Here is a 21,544-nt window from a genome sequence, read left to right as displayed (position 1 = left end):
GGTGTTGGTGCAGCAGCAGCAGCACTTGTTCTTCGTACACTGGGATGGCTAAAGGAGAATTTGGTCTGTGTGGCTGCCCTGAGCAGCAGCAGTGCCTTGTCTTTGCTGCAGGTACAGCTGGTGCCAAGGGTCTGTGTGGTGGTTGTGCAGGATGCACAAGCAGCTGAATGTGGTTTTGGTGCATACGAGGGTGTGTGCAGCTCAGCAGTGCTCTTGGAAGTGACTAATGATGGCATATGGAGCTTCTGCAGCATACCTGAGGTCACGTGCAAATGCAGGACAGTCCCACAGCAGCTCATGCACTGTACACAACAAAGTCTCCATGTTTCTTTAGCAGCTGAACTTCTCAAGTATGGAGAGAAGGACACTGATGCAAGGTATGCTTTACTGCAGGGTATTTCTCACATGGGGAGAAGGTCCTCCCAGGTCAAAACCTGTGGTCAGGCTGTTTCCTCAGCTATAGAGGTGTAATTGCAGTGTAAGGTTGTTAACCCCCATGTGCTCTGTGTGGGTGACTTTGGTGGAACAGAGTGGAAATGTCTCTTATTATTAGCACCCCCCTCTGCTCTTCTGCCCTATGAATCTTTGTAAGTGCTGGGTGGGGAATGTGTGAGCCCCTGTGAGCCAGCGCGCTGCAAACTCACTTGTAGGGAGAAATGGTCCCTGAGCCTGAGGTCTCTGGGGAGGAAGCCACCAAGTCCTGTCTTTTGGACTTCATGGCTGATCCCAAGACCTTCCATTCTTTGTTGTATCCAGAAACCAGTGCTGTGGTTTGCCCAGCTCTCTGGGTTGGTCCAACACCACCCAACAGCTGGTTCAGCAGGGTGTTTAGCACTCACCCTTTGGTGCCAGCTCTCACACAGCCGTGCAGACATGGACACCTGCTTCAGCCTGGTGCGTGGGGGCTGCAGGGGTCTCTCCTGCTCCTGTCATCAAACATGCTCATGGCCCTTTGCTAACACCAAACCCTGCTGGCACTTGTGCCTGTTCTGTTCCCAGATGAGGACCTAAAGCCCCTGGAGACATGGTTTGCTCTCAGCTACTGAAGAGTTCACTCTCAGATCCAGGAAGCAGCCTCAGGACCTTGGCTGTCCGTTCTCTGCTCAGACCAGGTCCTATAAATAACCTTTTGGTGAATAGAGCAGGCCTTGTTGAGGAGCACAATGTGGTGTTCTGTGCCACACGTTCTGCAGTGCACGTGCCATGGGGTATCTCCATCAGCCTCGTGCCCCCGGCCGGCTGCCAGCCCCTCCTGGCTCCAGTTCCTACAAATGCTGTGTAAACATCTGCTCTGCCTGTACCCAGCAGTATGTCCTGTTCCTGGGCAGGACAGAGACACGGGAGCTGGGTCTGGGCACGTGGATATTAGGATCCTAGTCCAGGTGTAAGCTTGCTGGGGAAGCACACAGGTGGGTCAGGTCCCCTGGAAGGTACTGGTTGAAGCAGTGTGTGGGCAGTAAGGGCAGCTGCCTGGATGCCTCCATCCTCCTGCCCTCTCCTTCTCTGCAGCCAGGGGCAGGCACTTTGTCACTTGGCACAGGCTTTGTGTGGACGATGGGCAGGTGTGCTGTTCGCAGTAGGGCAGGTTGCAGGCAGTGTAAAGTAGTATTTTTTTCCCCTATTAGCTCCCTCTGTCCTGCTTTCTGGACATGGTGTGTGGAGAGGGAGAGTGATGGGCTGCAGGGTCACTCGGCTAGGGTGTGTGGAGTGGGTATGGCAATCCGGGCTGGGCTGGGGGCGGATTGCAGGTGGTGCATTGCTCTTTCTCCTCAGATGCAGGGCTGTATTTCTGTTTTTTGCCCCAGTGAATATTTAATTTTGCAAAGTGGAGCGGCATCAGCAGGAGAAGCTGGAAGGGCCACTCTCCCCACTGTGCTGGGTTCATGGTAGGAGCACTCTGCTCCAAGGGAATTTGGTTCCCATTCCTGCACAAAGCAAAATGGGAATTTAATTTGATTTAATCCTTGCACCTGCCCCAGTTCGTTCTCCATGGGCTGTTTGGGGGGGCTTGCACTGATGCTGGCCTCAGACAGGGGTGCCTGTGGCAGCTGGAGAAAGCCCAGCTCATTGAAAGTCCCTGAGCACCAGAGCTTCCTGCAGACACTGCTGGTGTGTGTAGGGCTGTGTTACGGGTGGTGTCAGCCTCAAAGGACCTGCTGGGGCAGGTGAGCCTTCCTGTGCTGGGACAGCCTAAGACAGACGCTGGCTGGTTACCCCAGTTAGCCCAGAAAGTCACCAGGAGAGTGGAAATCAGTTGCAAATGTGCTGATTTGAAGGTTCCTCAGTACCAAATAAATGCTGCTTTGCTGTGTGTCCAAAGGCACAAGCAGCTGAGAACAGGCAGATCATGGAGAAGCTCAGTGTGATCCTTTACACTTTTCATTTGATTTACTTCAGTTTTGTTCCCTAGACTACAGCAGCAACCCCCACGTGAAAAGCTGCTATTCTTCATTCACAGCAAAGCCGTTTCCAAATGGATTTCCCAGCAGCAGACAGCGTTTGGTCAGTGTGGTGAGCGTGAGGCGCTGTTACAGCAGCTTGGCAGATGTGTTACACAGCTGTGCCTGCAGATGCTGCGGGCCTGCGAAGTCTGGTGAAGGAAAGAAAACAATAGTTGCTAAGAGCAAAGCACTTCAGAGTGTGAGTGTTACGAGAGGGATTTGGACTGGGACAGGAGCTGTCCCCTCTCTGGATGTCACTGCAGAGCTCCCTGCGTGCTTGCATCTCCTCGAAAGGGGTGCTCACTGACAGTGGGCATCATTCTCACCACTGCAGTCTGTGCACTGGCCTCGAGGTACCCCCCTCTGTACTCTGGTACACCCCTGGGAGATGTTCTGGGCTGTGGAAGCCAGGAGATGGGGACCGGACAGATTCGGCAGGGCTCCTTGCTGAGCCACACTGGCTTTCCTCATTGGGTACAGAGCTCTGAATTCCCCCTTTGTCTTTTCCCTGCTTGGCCTCACGCAGCCTCCAAAACTCTGTATCATGGCAACAATCTCCCCCCTGCAGAGGATTCTCTGAATGTAATAACTGCAGCAACATTTTATGAATGTCCATTTTAGAACGTTTATAAAAATGGCACTACACTGTTATGACAATTTACCATCCAGACACTGCTGTTTTAATAAGACCCTCAGACCTGAGGTCATGCCAGCTCTGTGGGGACAGCAGTTTGTAAAGTGCTCTGAGATGCTGTAGCATGGGGAGTTCAGGCTTGATTTTATAACAGCTGATGATCACAAAGCCTCTTTTTGGCTTTGAAAGAAATGAGTGGACGTTCTTGAAGCCTTGGCTTCCTCCACCCTGTGCCAAGCAAGATGCAGGCTGGCTGTGCTGTCCATAGCCAGCGCTGGGCAGTGCCCCGGGGTCTTTTCTGTACTGTCCCAAGAGTGTCCTTTAAATAACAAATCCCCAGTTTGCTAAAGAACATCAGCTGAAGCCTTGTTTGAGAGGCTGATGTCTTTGGTGCCTCACTGCCTTTCACTGCTCTTTCTCCAGAGATTAATATTTGAGGACAAAGGTCCTGCTTCTGTACAGGATTTATTGCAGCATCCAAATGATGTGCCCCAGGCACAGCAACATGCTTCTGGATTTGATGCCAGCCCTTGATTTTCCCTAATATTTGCCCAGGAGGTTGAGTTCAGTGGCCAACACAGAGCAAGTGCCAGGGATGAGTTGGCTGAGGAGCGGCTCTAATCAGACCACAGTCAGGCTGTTGTTGTGCCCTGACCTTGCCAGAGGGCAGCCACTCTGCTCCTCTTGCTGCTGGGTTATCCTACTCCCCAGAGGATGGGAACAAACTCCCCCTGCCTCCCTGCAGATTGTTAGGTGGTTCTCAGTGAGAAAATGTCCTGTGAAACTTTTAAATTTAGTGATTTAGTGATAACCACGCAAAGGTTAACCTCCTTTCTCCAGCCTGTTTCCTGATCAGCCTCAATTAGCTGGCACATCCCTCTCAAATCAGTGCAGAACCAAAGCAAAAGCTGCATTTACTGTCAACCTGGAGCTGTGTTTGCTGAGCACTTGAGTCACAGGGATGTTACAGCACATGGCAAGATGTGCCTGGCTTGGCTGGTGCTGCATTTTGGGGAAAGCCAGGGGTAGGCAGGGTGAGCTTTGGGAACAGGCTTCACCCTGCCTGTGGACACAGACAGGCTGCTGAGCAGCCCCACACCGATTTGGGACAAATACGTGTGCACAGCACAGGCTTTTGTCTTGTATTTTCAATGACACACACGTTTAATATCATCTACTTCATGTGTTGGAGCTCATTAAGTTATTAAATGTGAATTTTATCAGTATGAAACCATTGACCTGGTGAAAAAAATCAACAAATAGAGAAGAAATCTCTTGCTGCTGCTTGTCCTCAAGTTGGGTGAAGCAGTTGAACGAGAGACAAATATTTGAAATATCTTTGCAAGATAAACTTCTTTCTCACCAAGACCAATTCTAGGGCCTGTTAAAATCAAGAATGTTTCTGTAGATGCCAGTGGGACTGAGGCTCGATCTTCAACAAACAAAAATCACATTTTTATCTACAAGAGGGAAAACTAGCAGTGTGTGCATAGAAGGGCAGAGAGCAGCCCATGGCTGGTGGGGGCTGTGAGAGGATGAGTACCCCCCACCTCCTGCACATCTGGGCTGCTGTGCTGCAGCACTGTACAGGCCTGAAAAATATTTGAATAAAGTAGAAGTGACCAGAAAGCTTTTGGAAAAAGGGAAATAGAATAAATATTGATTATGCTGAAGTGTGCTGAAGTATGCAGCTTGTTTGATTTAAAAGAGCCAGAAGATTATTCCCTAGGACCAGCTCTGTGAAATAATCAGTGTTTAAAATTTGATTATCAAAAAGCCCAAGGACTTTAATCTGTATAGATGTGCTTCAAAACATTTATTTGCAGGAACAAGGATGTTTAATTTTTAGCTGTCATTCCATTTATAGATAATCCAGAAAAATGCCTGCCAGCTTTAAGCTCCTCTTGTGTTTAGTCAGTCTGGTCTTTGTTTCCTTCTCCCAGAGAAAGGTAAAGTTGTGTGTGTTGTTCCGATGCGCTTCATTGCCACTGAAATGATCGTGGTGCTAAATACAGCATTAAAACAGCCTCTCCCATTATTTAATTAAGAAGAAATCTAATAACTGAACACAAGAACAACAGCCTCTCCAACGTCTATGGCCCCATGCCAGGTGAAAACATGATTTCAGAAGCTTATTTGTTCAAAATTAAAGACTGTAACAGTCTGAAAGCCCAACCTTGTTCCCAGTGCAGCAGCCTTGGACGCTGCTGCTCCCAGCAGAAACCTCAGCCCATTGCATTGCCAAGGTGGGAAGCACTGGGAGACTGTAAAACAGGGAGTAGAATGACTAACTTCAAAATATAAAAACTTACATTGGATATGGCCTGTTGAGGGAGGGCACTCAAGCAAAGGGGCAGCGTTCCCTTGGTACATTTAGTGGAATACATTTGTTGCTGACTTGTGGCTTTCACCCTGTTAGAGTCATTGGAAACATTAGAAATAATGTCCCTAAGATCCATATATGCTTTGTTACAAAATTTCAGGCATAGTTTAGGGAAGCTGGGCTGGGTTCAAATTCCACCTTTGGATTAACACATTGATAAATATGTGTGCTTTGGATTTGTGCTTCATTTTGATTGCTGCTTTTCCCTTTCTCCAGAAACTGCAATACCCATCTATGCAAAGGACATCAGTGATGATCTGATGAAAGAGTTTGCTTTTCTGTCTGGTGAGTACGAGAACTTCTTCGGGGCCTCTCTCTCACTCTCTGTGGCAATTGAATACTCCAGATAAACTTCCTTGCTATTTGTCAGAATGATACTCCACGTGAGATATTACCCATCAGGTAGTATCCTTTGCCACTAGAAATGTTGTTAATAAAACATTGAGGCAGTTTGAAAGAGCAGATTAGGTTTCTGTCTCGTGCCAAACTGTAAAATATTCTTACCTGCCGATGCTCAATGCATTAACAGGCAGTTTGCTTGTATTTCTGTAGGTTCCAGACCAGTGTGTTCATTTGCCCTTGTATTTCTGATTTCTTTTGCTGTCCTGTGTAAAGTACACTCAGTAAATAAAGGAAGTATCTGGTACTCAATACATGTGTTTTTAGAACCTGCACTTGTGTGTTGTGCTTGGACTCAGAGGCAGGATTTGGCTTTGTTTTGCTATTCTGGTGAAGAGAAAAAACTCTCTGCCAGTGGCAGCGTGTTCTGACCTGACTGGTGCACCTGGGCTTTGCTGCTGGCCCTCCTCACAAGCATGGCCAGGGAAGCATCTGTGTCTTTTTTCCAGGTGGAAGAGGAAAGGACAAGGCCTGGATTATCACCCTCCCTGACAACGCTCGCTTCAACGAGGTGCCTGAGGAGAATGTATCTAAAGTCTTAACGTACCTAACGTCAGTCCCAAGGTATGAGGCTCCCTTTTAGCTCTTGCCTGTGGAGGGCAGAGGTGTGGGTCCTGCCTGGGTTAGGCAGGGATCTTCAGGGTGATACTATGTGTGGGGTGAGGGGCTTCTTCAGCTCTCAGAGCGCCACAGGGGGATGCAAGCCCTTACAGGTCCAGGTGTGGTATTTAATGTGCCAGGAACTGCAGAGTAAGAAGTGGACATCATCCCTGTGACCTGTCAGCTGGAATGTATCACACATTTAGCTTATTAAGTTTCTAATTAACAACAGGCTTTCCCCAAGCTTTGGCATGTTTCACCACATAAGTATGCCGTGCCACTGCAAAATAATATTTTGACGTGTACAAGCGGAGAGTCATTACTGTGGAAAAAGAGAAATGAAACCAGAGGAAGAGATTAATTACAGGAACAAAGAGTTTGGGGTCCCCGTGACAGGTGATGGCTCAGCAGTGAGCAGCAGCTCCCATTACCTGCCTGTGTGTTAGGGTTAAGCTGCTGACAGTCTGCCTGTGCCTCATACAGGGCTGTATACTTAGATTAATGGCCCTCCTATTTCTTGTTGCTGAGCCTGGTGACTCAGTTACCTGGAATGCTTAATTTTCTTGAATAATGCCTGTTTTGGCAAATTTCTTCCTGCAGGGAGAGCAGGCTGACAGCAGCTAGATGGGAGCTTTCCATTAGCAGCTGCTTTGGAGGAAGTGTGGAGTGTTTGGGCACCTCTGTTGAAAAAAAAAAAAAGAAGGAGCCTCTGGTTCCTCTGTCCCTTTTTGATGGACTCTGAGGTTTCAAGGGCTCCTGGCCCACAGAGCACTGGCCCAGCAGGAACAGGACCATGCCAAGTGTGTGTTGGCCAGAGGGGTTTCTCCTTGGTCCTGTGCAGGCAGCCCTGGTCTGTGCATCTGTACTTCCCGGCTCTGTCTGGTTTCTCCAAGGCTTCTTGTTCCATCTGACTGTAAACACCCTGGCATTAGCATGACAAGCAGTCTTGGTGTCCCTCTAATAGGTCAAACTCAATCAAAAAACTAATGAGAGCTGCGAGCTTGCTGGTGATTCAAACATGTTCTGCATGTTTTTAGTAAAACCACTTTAATTGTCCTGCTCTGCTCCTCCTCCCACCATAACAGCCTGCCCCAATATCTGATCACCTTTAAAACGTGTGCTCCCTAACACTGTGGAGCTGAAAGGCTCAGGTGACCAGGCAGAGCATCACCTAGGTGAGGGTGGCAGGTCTGTGTCAGCTCTGGTGCCCCTGTGTCCTCATCCCTCCGCAGCATCACACTGTGGGATTAGAGCTCAGACTTTGGCCCAGAAAATCCTTAAAAGAGGTAAATATTTACCTGCCAGAGGTATTTTATTTCCTCAAATATCAGAGTTAGGTGTGGGAGCACCAACACCTCCTTGCCTGTGGATGTGCAGGGGCAGACCCTGTGCCTTTCCTGTGCAAAGGAACTGCCTGGTGTCCTACCCAGATGAGTCTGAGAAAACCTCATGGATGTCAGATTTGTAGTATTTGGGGAAGCTGAAAGGCTTGAAGTATTTGGGGAAGCTGAATTTCATGAGGCATTTTTCTCCTGGAAATAATTGTTAGATAAAGGAGATGAATGCTAAAAGCAACTCCTGAGTCCTCGAGGCAAGTGCATTAATAACAGAGCCAGGAGGAAGGTGTGTCCTGTAGGCAAGTTAATTTTTAGTATTCCTGGGAACTGTGCTGCAGGCAGGAGGCAGCTGCAGAAAGTGCTTGTGTGGATGAGCTGTAAAAGAAAATAAGTAGTAGGTCGCCACTTTCTATTCCATGCACATCCAACTCAAAATGCTGCCCTGCCTGCCTTCAGGCTGGCTGTGCTGAGCAGCACCTGCAGTGGTGTGCTGGAAGCAGAGGCACAGGTGAGTGTGACAGATCCTGGTATGTGCAGAAAAGAGACCCAAGGAGTGATAAAGCAGCACTTTATCCAGGCTTGGATTGAGGACTGTGACAGTGTGGTCTTTACAACAAATACAGATCTTTTCTGTAGCCTGAATGATTTTATCTCTTCCAAGTTAAGCCAGAATTCCAGTAGAAGCTTAAATGAAAAAATAAAAATCAATTGAAGTCAGTTATAATATCTGTAAGATTGTTATTACAAAAAACTGTCCTAATTAGTATTAAAGTAAAATTTGAAAACTGAAAAGATCCCTCTGTATGTAGCACTGGTGTGGCATCACCTTGAGTACTGTGTGCTGTTTTGGGTGCCACATTTAAAAAGGATGTGAAGGTCCTTCAGTGTGTCCAGAGGGCAGCAAGTCTGGTGGAAGGGCTTGAAGGAGTGTCCTGTGAGGAGCAGCTGAGGGCTCTGGGCTTGTCTGGTGTGGAGAGAAGGCTGCAGGGGGATCCCATTGCTCTCTGCAGCTTCCTGAGGATGGCATGTGGAGAGGAAGGTACTGAGCTCTTCTCCCTGGGATCCAGTGATAGAACGTGTGGGAATGGTTCAGACCTGTGCCTGGGGAGGTTTAGGCTGGATATTAGGAAGCATTTATTTGCTGAGGGGGTGTCAAACCCTGAAAGGGTTTCCCTAGAGATGTCATTGATTCCCCAAGCTGTCGGTGTTTAGGGGGCATTTGGACAATGCCCTTAACAACATCTAACTTTTGGTCAGCCTGAAATGGTCAGGCAGTTGGACAGATTTTCTCTGTAGGTCTCTTCCTACTGAAATATTCTCTTTTCTCTTCTCTTCTCTTCTCTTCTCTTCTCTTCTCTTCTCTTCTCTTCTCTTGACTAGCCAGCTTTTTGGTATTTAGACAAACTTTGCCTGTTTCATTTAGACTGGGAGGTGAGGTACAAAGTGGTTTAGAGCTGTGACTGATAACACAGAGTAGTGGCACAGAGCAGGCTGCTGTTGGCTATAAATACCTCTGAATTTCAATATTGGGCAGGTCGTGACGGCGTGCTCTGATCCCACCAGCGGCAAGGAGTCTGTCAGGCCTATGCTAAATCTCACAACTGCAGACTCCAGGATCCGATTTCAAGTCCTGCAAAACATCCCAGGTCTTTATTTTTAGTCTGGTGCATCCTGCAACACATACAAAGTTAAGGATAAGGAAAAAAAAAGTAACAAGAAACACCCAGAGAGAAATAATCCTTGCCCTGGTTATCTGTCTCCATCTTTCTGCTGCTGGATGCAAACAAACAGCCCTCAGAGCCTTGCGAGAAAGCATTGATTTAATTTTATTGTCAGTCTAAAAGTTACATCACGGGCCTGGAAATCTGATAAACCTGCAAGGCCTGGGTTGCAAATAGTCACAGACTTTCTCCACTGGCCCTAGAATACATGACAAATTTCCCACAGTAGATGTCAAGGCTGTCAGACTGCTGGGAACTTTCTTCTTTGTTTCTGCAAGGGAACTGATAAAAGCAGATTAGCGTGCTCAGGGGCTGCTCTCTGAGTATAACCTTGTCCTGAGTTCATGGCTTGCTCTGGCTTTTCTTAACTGGCAGTGCACTACAGTCTGGCTGCCTTTTCTGAATTACTTGGATTCTGGGGTTTTTCTTCAGGTTTTATTATGATTACAGCAGTTCTGTGTAAACACAATTTAGCTTTTTCAATTGCAGACTCTTGGGAAACACCATGAGGAGTTTGGGAATTATTTCTTATAGCTCAGAGACATACCTTGTAATTAGAGTGTGCTGAAAAACCAAAGGGTTTTCTTTTTGCCTCGAACTGAAGGATCCTTTGGCCTGTTCCCACCCACCTGGGTCACATAGCTCATGGTGGGGATGAACAGAGATGAGAGAAACCTGCAGAACTGTCTCATGTTGCCTAAATTATTCTAAGCAAAAAAAAAGGTTTTGGCTGAAAAGTTACACTCACCATGCTCTCAACCTCAGACTTTATTACATGTAGAAGTTCTGTGTATGACCCATATGTAAAATTTGATATTCCTTTCCTCTGCTCTTTTCTTCTACACCTCAAAGCCACTGAATAAATTTAAATAAAACCTTTGCACTTTGGGTGTGATGTTACAGATCCATAAGAGCTGTCAAAGGATAGCTTGGGACTTGGGTGCCTCTGCATATCTGCAGTCAATTGTTGTTATGGTCAAAGGGAGTTTTATTTTTTATCCCTCCAAGCACCGCTGCTAATTCCTTTTAAATATATTTGTCAGAGTTGCAGCTGCCACAGACCAGAGCAGCAAGATGTGCACTCAATGAAAGTTCCTGCACTGGCTTCAAGTGTCGTCTTTTTTTTTTTCCCTGTGATGAAGTTGCCGAGTGTTGTCTGCCGTGGGATACTTCTGAGTGATCCACCATGTGTTTGCCGTGCCAAATACAGGAATTGGCAGAGATGATGCTGGCAAGAGGCTGCTTGTACAAGGCTGTGCCTGGTGCAGACACCTGAGCCACCTCTGGGGAGCCAGCACGTGTACTGGGAGCCTCTCCCCAGCACGGAGCTGCCTGGCTAGGGTGGTGTGGGACATGGCTATCCTGTTTCAGCATCCACAAAATAAATATTGCAAATATGACCTAAGTGTCCTGTAAATACACTCACGTTGGAGGACTCGGTTACAAGCTGGCCTAGCCGTAGCTGTGTGCAGACATGACTGCAGTGTGTAGCTCAGGCTGCCTGGGAGGAGGGTGGCTGTCACAGCTGGAGCCTGGCCGGGCTGTTCCAGCCAGCCTGGAAAGGAACGTTTGAATTACAGACAGGGCGTTAGGGCCCCTGCCAGACCTGCACCCCGGTACAGCTGGCTCGCTCGTCAGACTGGGCATTCCAAAGCAACTCAAAGGATTTGGGTGTTAAAAGGGATGTCAGGAAGTCTGTGCTTGCCAAGTGAACCGGAGAGTGTTGGAAAACGCCTTGGAGCAATCGCTGATTCCCCAGCAGGACGTGCTGGGGAAGCCACCACAGCCTGTTTGAGCACCAGCTCCCCCTTTCCCTCTGCCAGGCTGGCATTGCCCTGCCCTGGCTTGGTGTCATCTCTGCTGTCTCCTGCCAAAACAAGCCAGGAGTCATCGCTTGGTTGCTGTAACCTGAGCTCAGCAGGAAGATCTGGGCAGTGAAGGCAGGGGGGTCTGGGGCATCAGCTGGGGGAGGCTGCTGGGCACCCTGGAGCTCCTGGGCAGGGCACAGCTCCTCTGGCCTCTGCAGGCCCCTTCTCAAGACCAGTTTGGGTTTCAAGAGCAATCTGGTCTCCAGCAATCTGCTGTCACCGCCTTGCACACAAATCAGAGGTGGTGCTTAACCCTGGGCTACTACATCACAGAATCACAGAAAGATTGGGGTGGGAAGGAGCTGTGGAGTTCACAGAATCAGGGAATGGCTTGGGTTGGCAGGAATCTTAGAGATCATCTAGTCCAACCCCCCAGCCAGAGCAGCTTCACCTGGAGCAGGTTGCGCTGGAATATCTGGAGATATTAAAAGCCCCAGGTGGCTTTTTAAAATACCCAGAGAAGGAGATTTCACAATCTCTCCTTGCAGCCTGTTCCAATGTGCTCTCACCATCAGGAGAAAGACATTTTTCCTCATATTCAGATGGGATTCCCTGTGTTTCAGTTTGTGCCTGTTGCCCCTTGTCCTGTCCTAAGCACCACTGGAAAGAGTCTGGGTGCTCAGGAAAATTTTTTCAAAGGGAATTTCAGGATCGGTAAAAATACTAAAATGTGGTTTGCATTCTGTATTCTTGGGTTTGGGGTTTTTTGGGAATTGAGTCACATTTCCTCAATACCAGAATGTGGTTTGCATTCGGTATTCTTGGGTTTGGGGTTTTTTTGGGAACAGAGTCACTTTTCTCAAAACATTATCTGGTTATTGGTATTTTCTTATCTTGCAGTCAACATGAGTCTGACACTAAATTTATCCTAATCCTGGATAGAAGATTGGACACATGGACATCAGTCAAAACGACTCTCCAAAAAATAGCAGTAAGTCCTCTTTAATGTTAATTGCATTTAATGTACTAAGTCACCGTGCCCACTCTGTGTCTCCTTCAGAAAGCACTGGGAACCAGGAGCAGTGATGCTCCTGCTTTCTCTCTAGGTAGTAGTTTGGTTTATGGCCCTGTAATTAATTTGAGTGCATAAATGGGCTGTTTGTGTACTAACTTGCTTGTTTGATCTATTTGCTGGGTTTTATACTCTTATGCAGTGGTTCAAATGCGTTTTGTGCCATGTTCTGTGCTTTGGACGGGTGGAAAATTTGGCTTCATGTATGTTCTTTCTAGACGCTGGTTATTAGTGAGACTGTGTTTTACCTAATTGTTGGTGACTGAAAATTTTAGGTTCTTTAAACAGGCTTCACAAGCATTTGTATGTGGGCATGGGTGGAAAAATCTATTTTAAAAGTGTACGTATTCATTCCTGTGTTTTAAATGATCTAGCACACGTTTATGTGCTACACATCGTTAGCACATATCTGGTCTGAACATAGCTCACAAGTGAGGTTTTGCAATTCTGCATTGCACTGTCTTGGAATCAGAGCTTGGATTTACAGTAGAGCATGCAGCTGTAGAAAAGTCATGTTTGGGGGTGCATGGGGAGGTAGGAGCTAAGAGACAAATCGTTTCCCAACCACACCGTGCCATGTGGGTAACTCAATGGAAATACTCTGAGTGTATTATTATTGTTTGTTTCTGCATATAATCGTTGAATGGTTAAAGACATTGGTCCGTCTGAGAAGGAATGAAGTCAAGGGTGTGTACTGAGACAGGAAACCTGGTTCTGATAAAGCTACGTCTTACAGTACTTTAAATTGTTAATACTGGTACAGCTGAACTTGGTGTTCAGTACCTGGCTTTGATGGCATTTTGCTGGTCAGCATCCTGCAGGCAGAAGAGAGGGTTCCCTTTTTGCAGTGTGAATGAGGTACCACTAAGAGTATTTTTGGTTCTGATTTTTCTGAATGTCACAGACTGAACTAGCAAGTGTGGTTACCATACCACTGGAGAAGAAGCAGCATTTAGAAAGCAGTTCTTTAAAGTGATCACCAAAATTCAGTTCTGCTGCCAGCGTTTGAACAGGTGCTAGTACCAAGAGCATCCTTTAAGGATGATGTACTTGCTTTGCATAGTCTGGAAGTTTCAAATGGGGAAAAATCCTGCCCTAATTTGTAGCTTCTACAGAAGTGTCATTCATTTTGTGCTTAATAAGAAAATGTAATGGTTTGAACATACACCCTGTTTGTGTACCTGTATGTGCCATGTGTCCATGTGGGGAGGTGACTTTGCCTGCAGTATCAGGGCTCTCCATGCAAAGAATGGGGAGGTGCTCTGTGCAAAGAGGGATGAGAAGCAGGAAACCTGTGTCCACTAAATCTTAAGACTTGAGAATATTGCCTTAAAAACAGAATCTGGTCCTAAAGGGCTGTCTCTGTGTCCAGAAGGTGTAAGGACAAAAAATTAAATCTTGATTTCCTGTCAATCACACATCATAAGCCTTGGTGCAATAAAAAAACCCCATCTTTTTCTGATCTTTGTACAATTTTGGAGTAAAGGAGTGCCATGAAGCTGAATTTAAAATACAGAGCGTGTCCTATTTTTTCCAGCATATGTATATGCAATTGCAGCTCTGCGGTTGTGCATCTGATCTTGAAAATTTTTCTATCACACTGTACAGATTTTTGTTTTAACTCTTTGTGTATGTCTCTAATTGCCTGGGCAAATCAGGCTAGCGCTGGCTTCGGGAAGCGATGCACTACTGCCGGGGTCAAGCTTTGGGTTTTGGCCGGAGCATCTTTCCTTACTTTGTCCCCGAAACACTAAACAGCCCGAAAAGGCACCTTGGAGATAACGGCAGGGGGGAAGGGGAAGGGTGAAAGCTCCAACCTGAGAGCCCAATCCTCGCAGGAAGGAGCGTCTGCAGGATGATTTTTGGCATTCCACCTTAAAAGCAAAGCCGGCGCTGGGGAGGAGAGCGGGGCTGCCAGCCGGGAGCCGGGTGCCGGCAGGGCTGCCTGCCTGCCCGAGCCGCTGCCTGCCCGGCCGTGCCAGCGGGGCAGCGCCCGCTGCCATCCGCAGCATCCCCATCCCATCCCAGCCCATCCCATCCCATCCCGGCCCGGCCCAGCCCGGCCCAGCTCCCGGCGGCGATGGCGGAGGCGGGCCCGCGGCGGGGCGGGCGGCCCGCCCGGGATGCGGTAAGGCTCCGGGCCCGCCGGGCTGCGGCTCACGGCGGCGGCGGGAGAGCGCCCGGAGCGGCGGGGTCGGGCTGCGCGGGGGCGTTCAGCGGCGTCCTCCGTGCGGGAGCAGCCGGGCACCGCCGGGCACCGCCGGGGACCGCCGGGCACCGCCGGGGACCACCGGGCACCGCTGCCCCGCAGTGCTGCTCCCGGCGCCTCCAGCCGCAGGAGCGGCTCTGTCATTGCGCCTGCAGGAGAGGAAAGGAAGGGAAAGCCGCTGGCAGGGAGGGGGCCCTGCACAGATCTGTGCCCCAGTGATGCGGACAGCATCTTTGGGAGGTTAATTATGCAGCCGGCTGAAATAAAGGTAGCAGAGCGCTTGGGAGTTTCATTCTGGTTCTGGGGGAAGTTAAAGGCTCAAATTAGCGGTGGCTGGCATTTTATTGCATGACTTTTCCTTTAAGGGGCAGCAGAAAGTCATTAACTTCAGCACCTGTATAAAGACTCCTGGCCGCAGTCTGCAGTGCTCAGAAACAAACTTACTGGCAGATACTACTTTTTTTTTATTATTATTATGTTTATTGATTACCAACCTCATGGATGCCCCGGTGAACTGCAGGAAAGAATATTCTCTGAAAACTGAGTTCCTAAAATTGGGGCCAAAAAAATCACACTAAATGTGTCAGAATGAGATATTCAGTAAGGAGGCAGTAACTGTGATGCTTTCAGTGCTTGTCCTTGTGCTTTATTAGCCCAGTTCATCTGTATTGATTAAATCAGGGCTCTCTGTGTGGTTATAGTTAAATGTGCATTTAAAAAGTTGCTGAACTGGCCTTAAGGTATCCATATCTGTGACCTCGGAAGGGGAGGGACGTTGTGAGCACGGGCCGTGGTCGGTGAGACAGTTAACAGTAGTGAAATGTTGCCAACTGCCTGATTTAGTGGAATTGTGCTGGTAGCTTTCTGCCTTCCCTGGTGCGCTGCAGAGGGCAAAGGCTTTAGAGGGTTCTTTAGGTGTTTTGTTACATAACCTCAGGTTTATCAAGTGCACAAGATTCTTTTTAGTCTTAAAAATGTTAAGATAAAGCATAAGGCAAGATTAAGGACCCTTTTGTCTTTGCTTTCGTTAATATATTGTGGGAGAGGTTTTTTTGCAGCAGTACCTTCAGCATCATTAGAGTTCAGTTTTCAGGAAGCTTATCTACACTTCAGCCCTGAGAAAAACTGAAATTGTAACAATGATTTTAAAAGATGCAGTCCCTACAGGAATGTTATGTTGAGGAGCTATTGGCCTATGTAGGGTTTTTTCTAACATTTCATCCCTTCCCTTAAGTCTCTAAGAGGGCACAGGACATGGCTTGGTTGGTGTCTGTCTTTCTGCAAGCTTATTTCTTGGCTTGTTCATTTTTTTCCATGCTTGGAATACATTAGGGATCATTTGCAAAGCTGCATTTCTTGTTTTGTAGCTACTCATAAGTGCTGACCTTGATCCTATAAGATCAGCTGAAAAATCCCCAGACGCTTTCTAAACTGAATGAAAATCAAATCACCTGCCCTGGAAGCTCAGCTATTTTGAGGTGAAATATCAAGGAGCACAAAGGGTGCAGTTGTGTGTGTATGGCCATAAGGTTGTCCCTGTGGCAGAAGGATGTGAGTGCTGTGGTCTCTTCTTGTGTGTTGTGTGGAACATGTTGGGCATCCTGAAAGCAGGTGTGTCCAAGGGCCTCTCTGCTCTCAGACAGGCATTTCACACATTGTCACTGTGCAGTGCAGTTTTGGCAGGCAGCTCTGCTTGCCTCCTGGTTGCTGGTCCCTCTTCCTGGAGCTGTGGGTTTCCTGCCCAAGGGCTTGTAGGAGAAGACATTCAAAGTCTACGCATGGGGGAATATGGTTTGGAGACCTGGACTCTTCCTCCAGGGAATTTGCTCTGCGCTCAAAGGGTGCCTGTTAAAAAGGACTTGAAGGAGTAAGAGAAGCCAAAGCTCGAAATGCCAAACAGGGTTAAAGGGGACAGGGGATGAAGGGGAATAGTGATATCCGACCAAGGGAGGATGAATTTCTGGCTGGTTGTTCTCAAAGATATTCCTGATGCATTTTTCAGGAGAGGGTCAAGGTAGGAGCCTAAAGGTCACAGAGGAGGCACTGTGTGCTGCCCAGGTGCTGGAGCAGGAGCACAGCCCCCGGGGCCTGGAGCCAGCACCAATGTCTCTGTTGTTTAATGGTTTGCTGTTGTTTCCAATGCCAAATCTTTGTCCCTGGCACCGCTCTTGTTGGCTTCCAAAGGGTATGAATTTGTCATTTCATTCACAATCTTTTTTTTTTTTCTGCTCCTACTTGAAATAACAGATCAATATATTGGATTTATGTGGCTTATATGATCCTAGAAGTCACTGTCCATTTCTAAGTGAAGTTGTGGGCAGTGGAAGCCACAACCTGCCTCTTTCTACCCAAGAAAACAGAGCAAATGAGTGACAGTGCAGTTCACAGATGTCGGATCCCAAGTGTAAATCAAGCCTGTTTTAAACAACACTAATGCATGTTTGTGGGAGTGATCTTTGTTTTGAAGGCACAGATGAAGTGCCCTGCAGTGCAAAGTACGTAAACATGTTCATTACCCTCACCCGTGGTATAGATGTTATTGTCATGTTTCACAGGGGAGGATATTATAAGGAGGAATATATGGAGAAATGGAACCTGGCCTGGCAGGATCTCAGAGTAAATCATGTCTTAATTAACCCAAGTCTTTGCATCATGCGCTTATCCATAATTTAATGATGCAACTCCTACTTTCTTAAAAATTATTTTTCATTCTCAAGCACCCTTTTCACAGATCTATTTAAAAATGCACCTGCCAACCATATGCTTGAGAAAAGGCTCCAGCAGTGTAGACAGGAAATTCCAAATTCTTGCCACAAATTAAATGTTGCCTGGTAATTACCAAGGACAAGACGAGTGTGCTTGATGAAGTTATGGGATGATTAGCAAGTTTGGCAATATATTTTGCTTCCTCAATCTGTCATTCCTCTCAGCGTTCCAGCCCTCTGTTCCCTGCTAAGTCGTAATTTCACTCCCCAAGTTATAATGATGAACAGTATATGTATTATTAAAGTTTATAATAAGTGTGCCTGCAAGGTGCATGGCTGAACTCCTGCCTGCTCCAAAGGGAAGTGGGGCTGGACAACCCCGCTGCAGTTACATCCCATATCTCTAAACCACTCCCAGCGTCTCCCTCCTGTTTTAAAAATAAGAAAAGGCTGTCAGGAGCAATCAGAAAAAAAACCCTGAAATTGAATGATGCCCCCTCTTTTCAGTGCGTTTGGAAGCTGTTGTTGGACCTGCCATGTGCCCAGGGTGGATGTTGTCTCTGTTTCCTTGCAGGCCTCCTTCCCGGGGAATCTGCACTTGGTGATGGTTCTGCGTCCCACGGGCTTTTTCCAGCGCACCTTCACTGACATTGGCTTTCGGTTCAGCCAGGAGGATTTTCTGCTCAAGTTACCGGTACGAGGGTGCAGAGCTGTCTGCGTGGTCGGAGGCTGCCCGTGCACCTCGGCTCGGGGGTGACACTGTCCCACTCTGCTGCTGCCCCAGGAGAAGCAGGACATGGATCCACTGGAGCACGTCCAGAGGAGGCTCAGAGGGCTCAGCCCCTCTGCTCTGGAGCCAGGCTGGGAGAGCTGGGGCTGCTCAGTCTGGAGAAGAGAGGGCTTCAGGGAGATCTCAGAGCCCTTCCAGTGTCTAAAGGGGCTCTAAGAGAGCTGGGGAGGGACTTGGGACAAGGGCCAGGTGGGACAGGACACAGGGAATGGCTTCCCACTAAAAATGGGTGGGTACAGATTGGATATTAGGAAGAAATTCCTTCCTGTGAGGGTGGTGAAGCCCTGGCACAGGGTGCCCAGAGCAGCTGTGGCTGCCCCTGGATCCCTGGAGTGTCCAGGGCCAGGTTGGACAGGGCTTGGAGCACCCTGGGATAGTGGAAGGTGTCCCTGCCCATAGGAGAGGGGCTGGAAATTTCATGATCCATAAGGTGCCTTCCTACCCAAACCATTCTATGTGAAGAGTAGCCAGGAATTTGTCTGAAAAGTCAAAAGACGTCCCGTGGAGCTTTTGCTATGAATTTCATCCATATTCATCTAAGACTCCATACCAACATCATGCTGGTAATTTGTTCCTAAAATAGCAACTGAAATGAGTTTATATTCTCAATTCAAAATTTCCAGACTTTTAAAACCACCTTGATTATAGGACATAATGAGAATAATTAAGAGAAGAAAAGTAAATTTATAGAATCTCAGGTTGATGCTATTACAAACATAGGAAACAAATTAATGCTTTTCTTTAGGAAATAGCATGATTTTCACAAACTTTACATTTTTCACTCTAAAATTGCTGTTCTTTGCACAATTTTGAACATTCTTGACATATCCCACGGCAGATCAAGACACACGAAAAGTCATGAGTATATATTTATGTGAAATTGGTCCGTGCTTCATACCCTATTAAAATGTATATGTTTTTTCCAGTTTATTGGTCATCCCTTACTTAAACCTGCATCACTTTGCTTTCAGCCCTGTTCAGCAGCATCTCACTGTGCTTTGCATTTAGGGAAGGCGGCACCTGGGAGGTGAGGGGTGGCTCAGGAATGGTCAGATACACCAGATAAAAGCTGCGTTAAGCCATAAGTGTAAGAAGAAAGCCCTGCTCCAGAACAATATGTAGAGCAAACTCAAGTTTTAGGTCCATAAAAGTTCCGTGTGCCTGGTGTGTGTCTGCTGGGTGGGAATGGTGATCCCTGGCTGACAGCAGTGCCCTGTGTGCAGGTGGTTATGCTGAGCTCGGTGAGCGACCTGCTGACGTACATCGATGAGCAGCAGCTGACCCCGGAGCTCGGGGGCACCCTGGAGTACTGCCACAGCGAGTGGGTCATCTTCAGGACGGTGAGTGCGCCTGGGCACGGGCTCTCGGCCAGCTGGGGCTCACTGAGGAGGGTTTGCAGTCAGGCAGTGAGCAGTGGGTGGCTGAAAGTAGCCCCCAAAGCCACTGCACCTCCTGGATCACGTGTGCAAAGGAGCCAAGGGGTGTTAGGCTTTGATAGGTTTGCAGGGGAACTGGATGATTGACTCCCTCAGGCTCCTTTTGAAACGGCTCCCGGAAGATGTGTCTTTAGAAATCTTCATTAAAATTCCCTTAATGGGAGATACAAAATAGGCTTCTTTTTAATAATGGTCTCTTAATGTGATTAATATCAGAGCTGTGTTTGGGAACCAGGGCAGTGAGACTCCCTACTGCATACTGACCAAATGGAGAGAGTTCAGAAAATTTCCTTTTAGTTTTGTTTCTTCCCCTTTGCAAGAATTTTCCTTTAATGTTGCCAGGAATCAGGCATTTAATTCCCTGAGTTGTGCCTTGCCGTATGTTTTTATGCTTCCTGTACACTCTCAGTTTTCCCTGGGATGTTGTCTCCCAAATGAATGGCAGGTTGGATTGCCAGTGGGATATTCTCTCTGTCTGCCGTGGCCATGCCACCCACCTCTCTCTGAGCAAGCTGGTGGGCTCCCCTTGCACACCTCAGCCCTGGCTCTTCGCGCGCTCTTAATGAGCTGTAGGAATATCGTGAATCCCGAGCTGATGGCAATCACTGTGTCCCACCAGGCCATAGAGAGCTTTGCACTAACTGTGAAGGAAATTGCCCAGATGTTGCAGTGCTTTGGCACGGAGCTGGCAGAGACGGAGCTGCCGGACGACATGTACTCGATCGAGCGCATCCTGGCCCTGCGCACCGAGAGGTACTGCCAGCTCAAGGTACGGCTCAGCCGAGCTCCGAGGTGTGCACAGGCTGGTGGGGCTTCTGCTGGTTCATGGCCTGTTTGTTTGGTGCCCACTCCTCCTTCCCTGCCGTGCACGTGTACGTGGTGTCAGACAGCAGGACACAGCGTGCCTGTTTCTGTGCGTTCCCTGGGCGTTTGCCGTGCACTGAGCAGCTCTCCCTGCCAGAGCCAGCAAACTGCCTGCGCTGCCAGCTCCCTCCTGCCTGCAGCAGCCGCTGTCTGCAGCCTGCTCCTCCCGTGGGCTTTGCACGTCTGGCTGCCAGGAGGGCCGTGGGAGGCTCTGTCACCTGTGTGTTCGTGATCCCCTCTGCCTCACCCCCTTGTCTGCAGAAAGCTGCATGCAAAGCTCAGCAGCAGGTCTGGAGGGGTGGTTTATCCCCTGGTCCCTCTGCCTGGTGGATCTTCCCAGGGGGACTTAAGGGAACCGTGCTGGGGAGTGTCCAAGGTGAAGATTTCTATGTGAGCACACAGCACAGAGCATTCATGACGTGATCCCTGTCTTCATGTGAGCCTTCAGGTTTTGTCTTAAACAACATTTGTTTCTTGAATATTTAAATTTTTTTTCAACTCTTTGTGATTGTAATTAATATTGTTACAGGAGTCAACAGAAGCTTTAGTGCAGCCAGCTGCTGCTTTATCAGGCTGTTGTCTTTGGTGCTCCTGCATCTTTGAGGGAGCAGCACAGGCCTGGCCCCAAACCCTGACTTCAGAAGCAGTCACTGTGTTAATAGTTGTTCCGTGCGGCTGAAGAATGAGCTCCTTTGCTTTGTGACAGGTTTCATTTACCTAAGTCAAAGAATTGTATCTATTTTAATTTATAATCATTTGTCATTGATGAGTTCCCAGAAAGCTGCCTCTAAGAAATACTGAGAATGTCATCCAAACTGTGCTGTGTGTAGGCATAAACGCGTGTGTGCATGTTTAGAAAGTATCATTATAGATACTGCCAGTGGGCCTCTATCTGCTCTTTGAAAATGAGGAGAGGGATATAAAATAGCAGCTACATCTATTGCAACATGACTCAGTGACTTCAGCTTCGTGCTCAGGACTGTGGCCACAGTGTAGGGGGCAAATATCAACTACACAGAGTGGTTCTGTGGATAAACCAGTCAGCCATGCCCACTTCTCTCTGTGGAGAAATTAAACACGTCACGTGCTTTCATTTGCGTAGAAAGCACAGCAGCACTCAGTACAAGCCATCTGTTGCTTTTAAT

At 48.0% G+C, this 21,544-nt stretch overlaps 1 protein-coding gene across 5 annotated transcripts in view; it reads left to right on the top strand.

Moving 5' to 3' along the window:
* The window catches only part of MCF2 (MCF.2 cell line derived transforming sequence), a 54,747-nt gene that overhangs the window by 5,667 nt on the left and 27,536 nt on the right, over nucleotides 1-21,544 (top strand). For 4 of the 5 annotated variants that reach the window (XM_048318890.1, XM_048318888.1, XM_048318889.1 and 1 more), the window contains exons 2-7: nucleotides 5,675-5,743; nucleotides 6,307-6,421; nucleotides 12,224-12,314; nucleotides 17,884-18,003; nucleotides 19,323-19,439; nucleotides 20,155-20,304. In XM_048318890.1, coding sequence (XP_048174847.1) covers nucleotides 5,675-5,743; nucleotides 6,307-6,421; nucleotides 12,224-12,314; nucleotides 17,884-18,003; nucleotides 19,323-19,439; nucleotides 20,155-20,304 — 662 coding nt within the window. Of the gene's footprint in view, nucleotides 1-5,674; nucleotides 5,744-6,306; nucleotides 6,422-12,223; nucleotides 12,315-14,312; nucleotides 14,524-17,883; nucleotides 18,004-19,322; nucleotides 19,440-20,154; nucleotides 20,305-21,544 lie in introns of those variants that run through there. The other variant, XM_048318891.1, reaches the window with a different exon arrangement.

The sequence above is a fragment of the Corvus hawaiiensis genome, chromosome 14, assembly GCF_020740725.1.
Source record: "Corvus hawaiiensis isolate bCorHaw1 chromosome 14, bCorHaw1.pri.cur, whole genome shotgun sequence".
NCBI classification, from domain to species: domain Eukaryota; kingdom Metazoa; phylum Chordata; class Aves; order Passeriformes; family Corvidae; genus Corvus; species Corvus hawaiiensis.
Note: the sequence above shows the minus strand (reverse complement) of the source record. Positions and strands in the feature narration are given on the sequence as shown.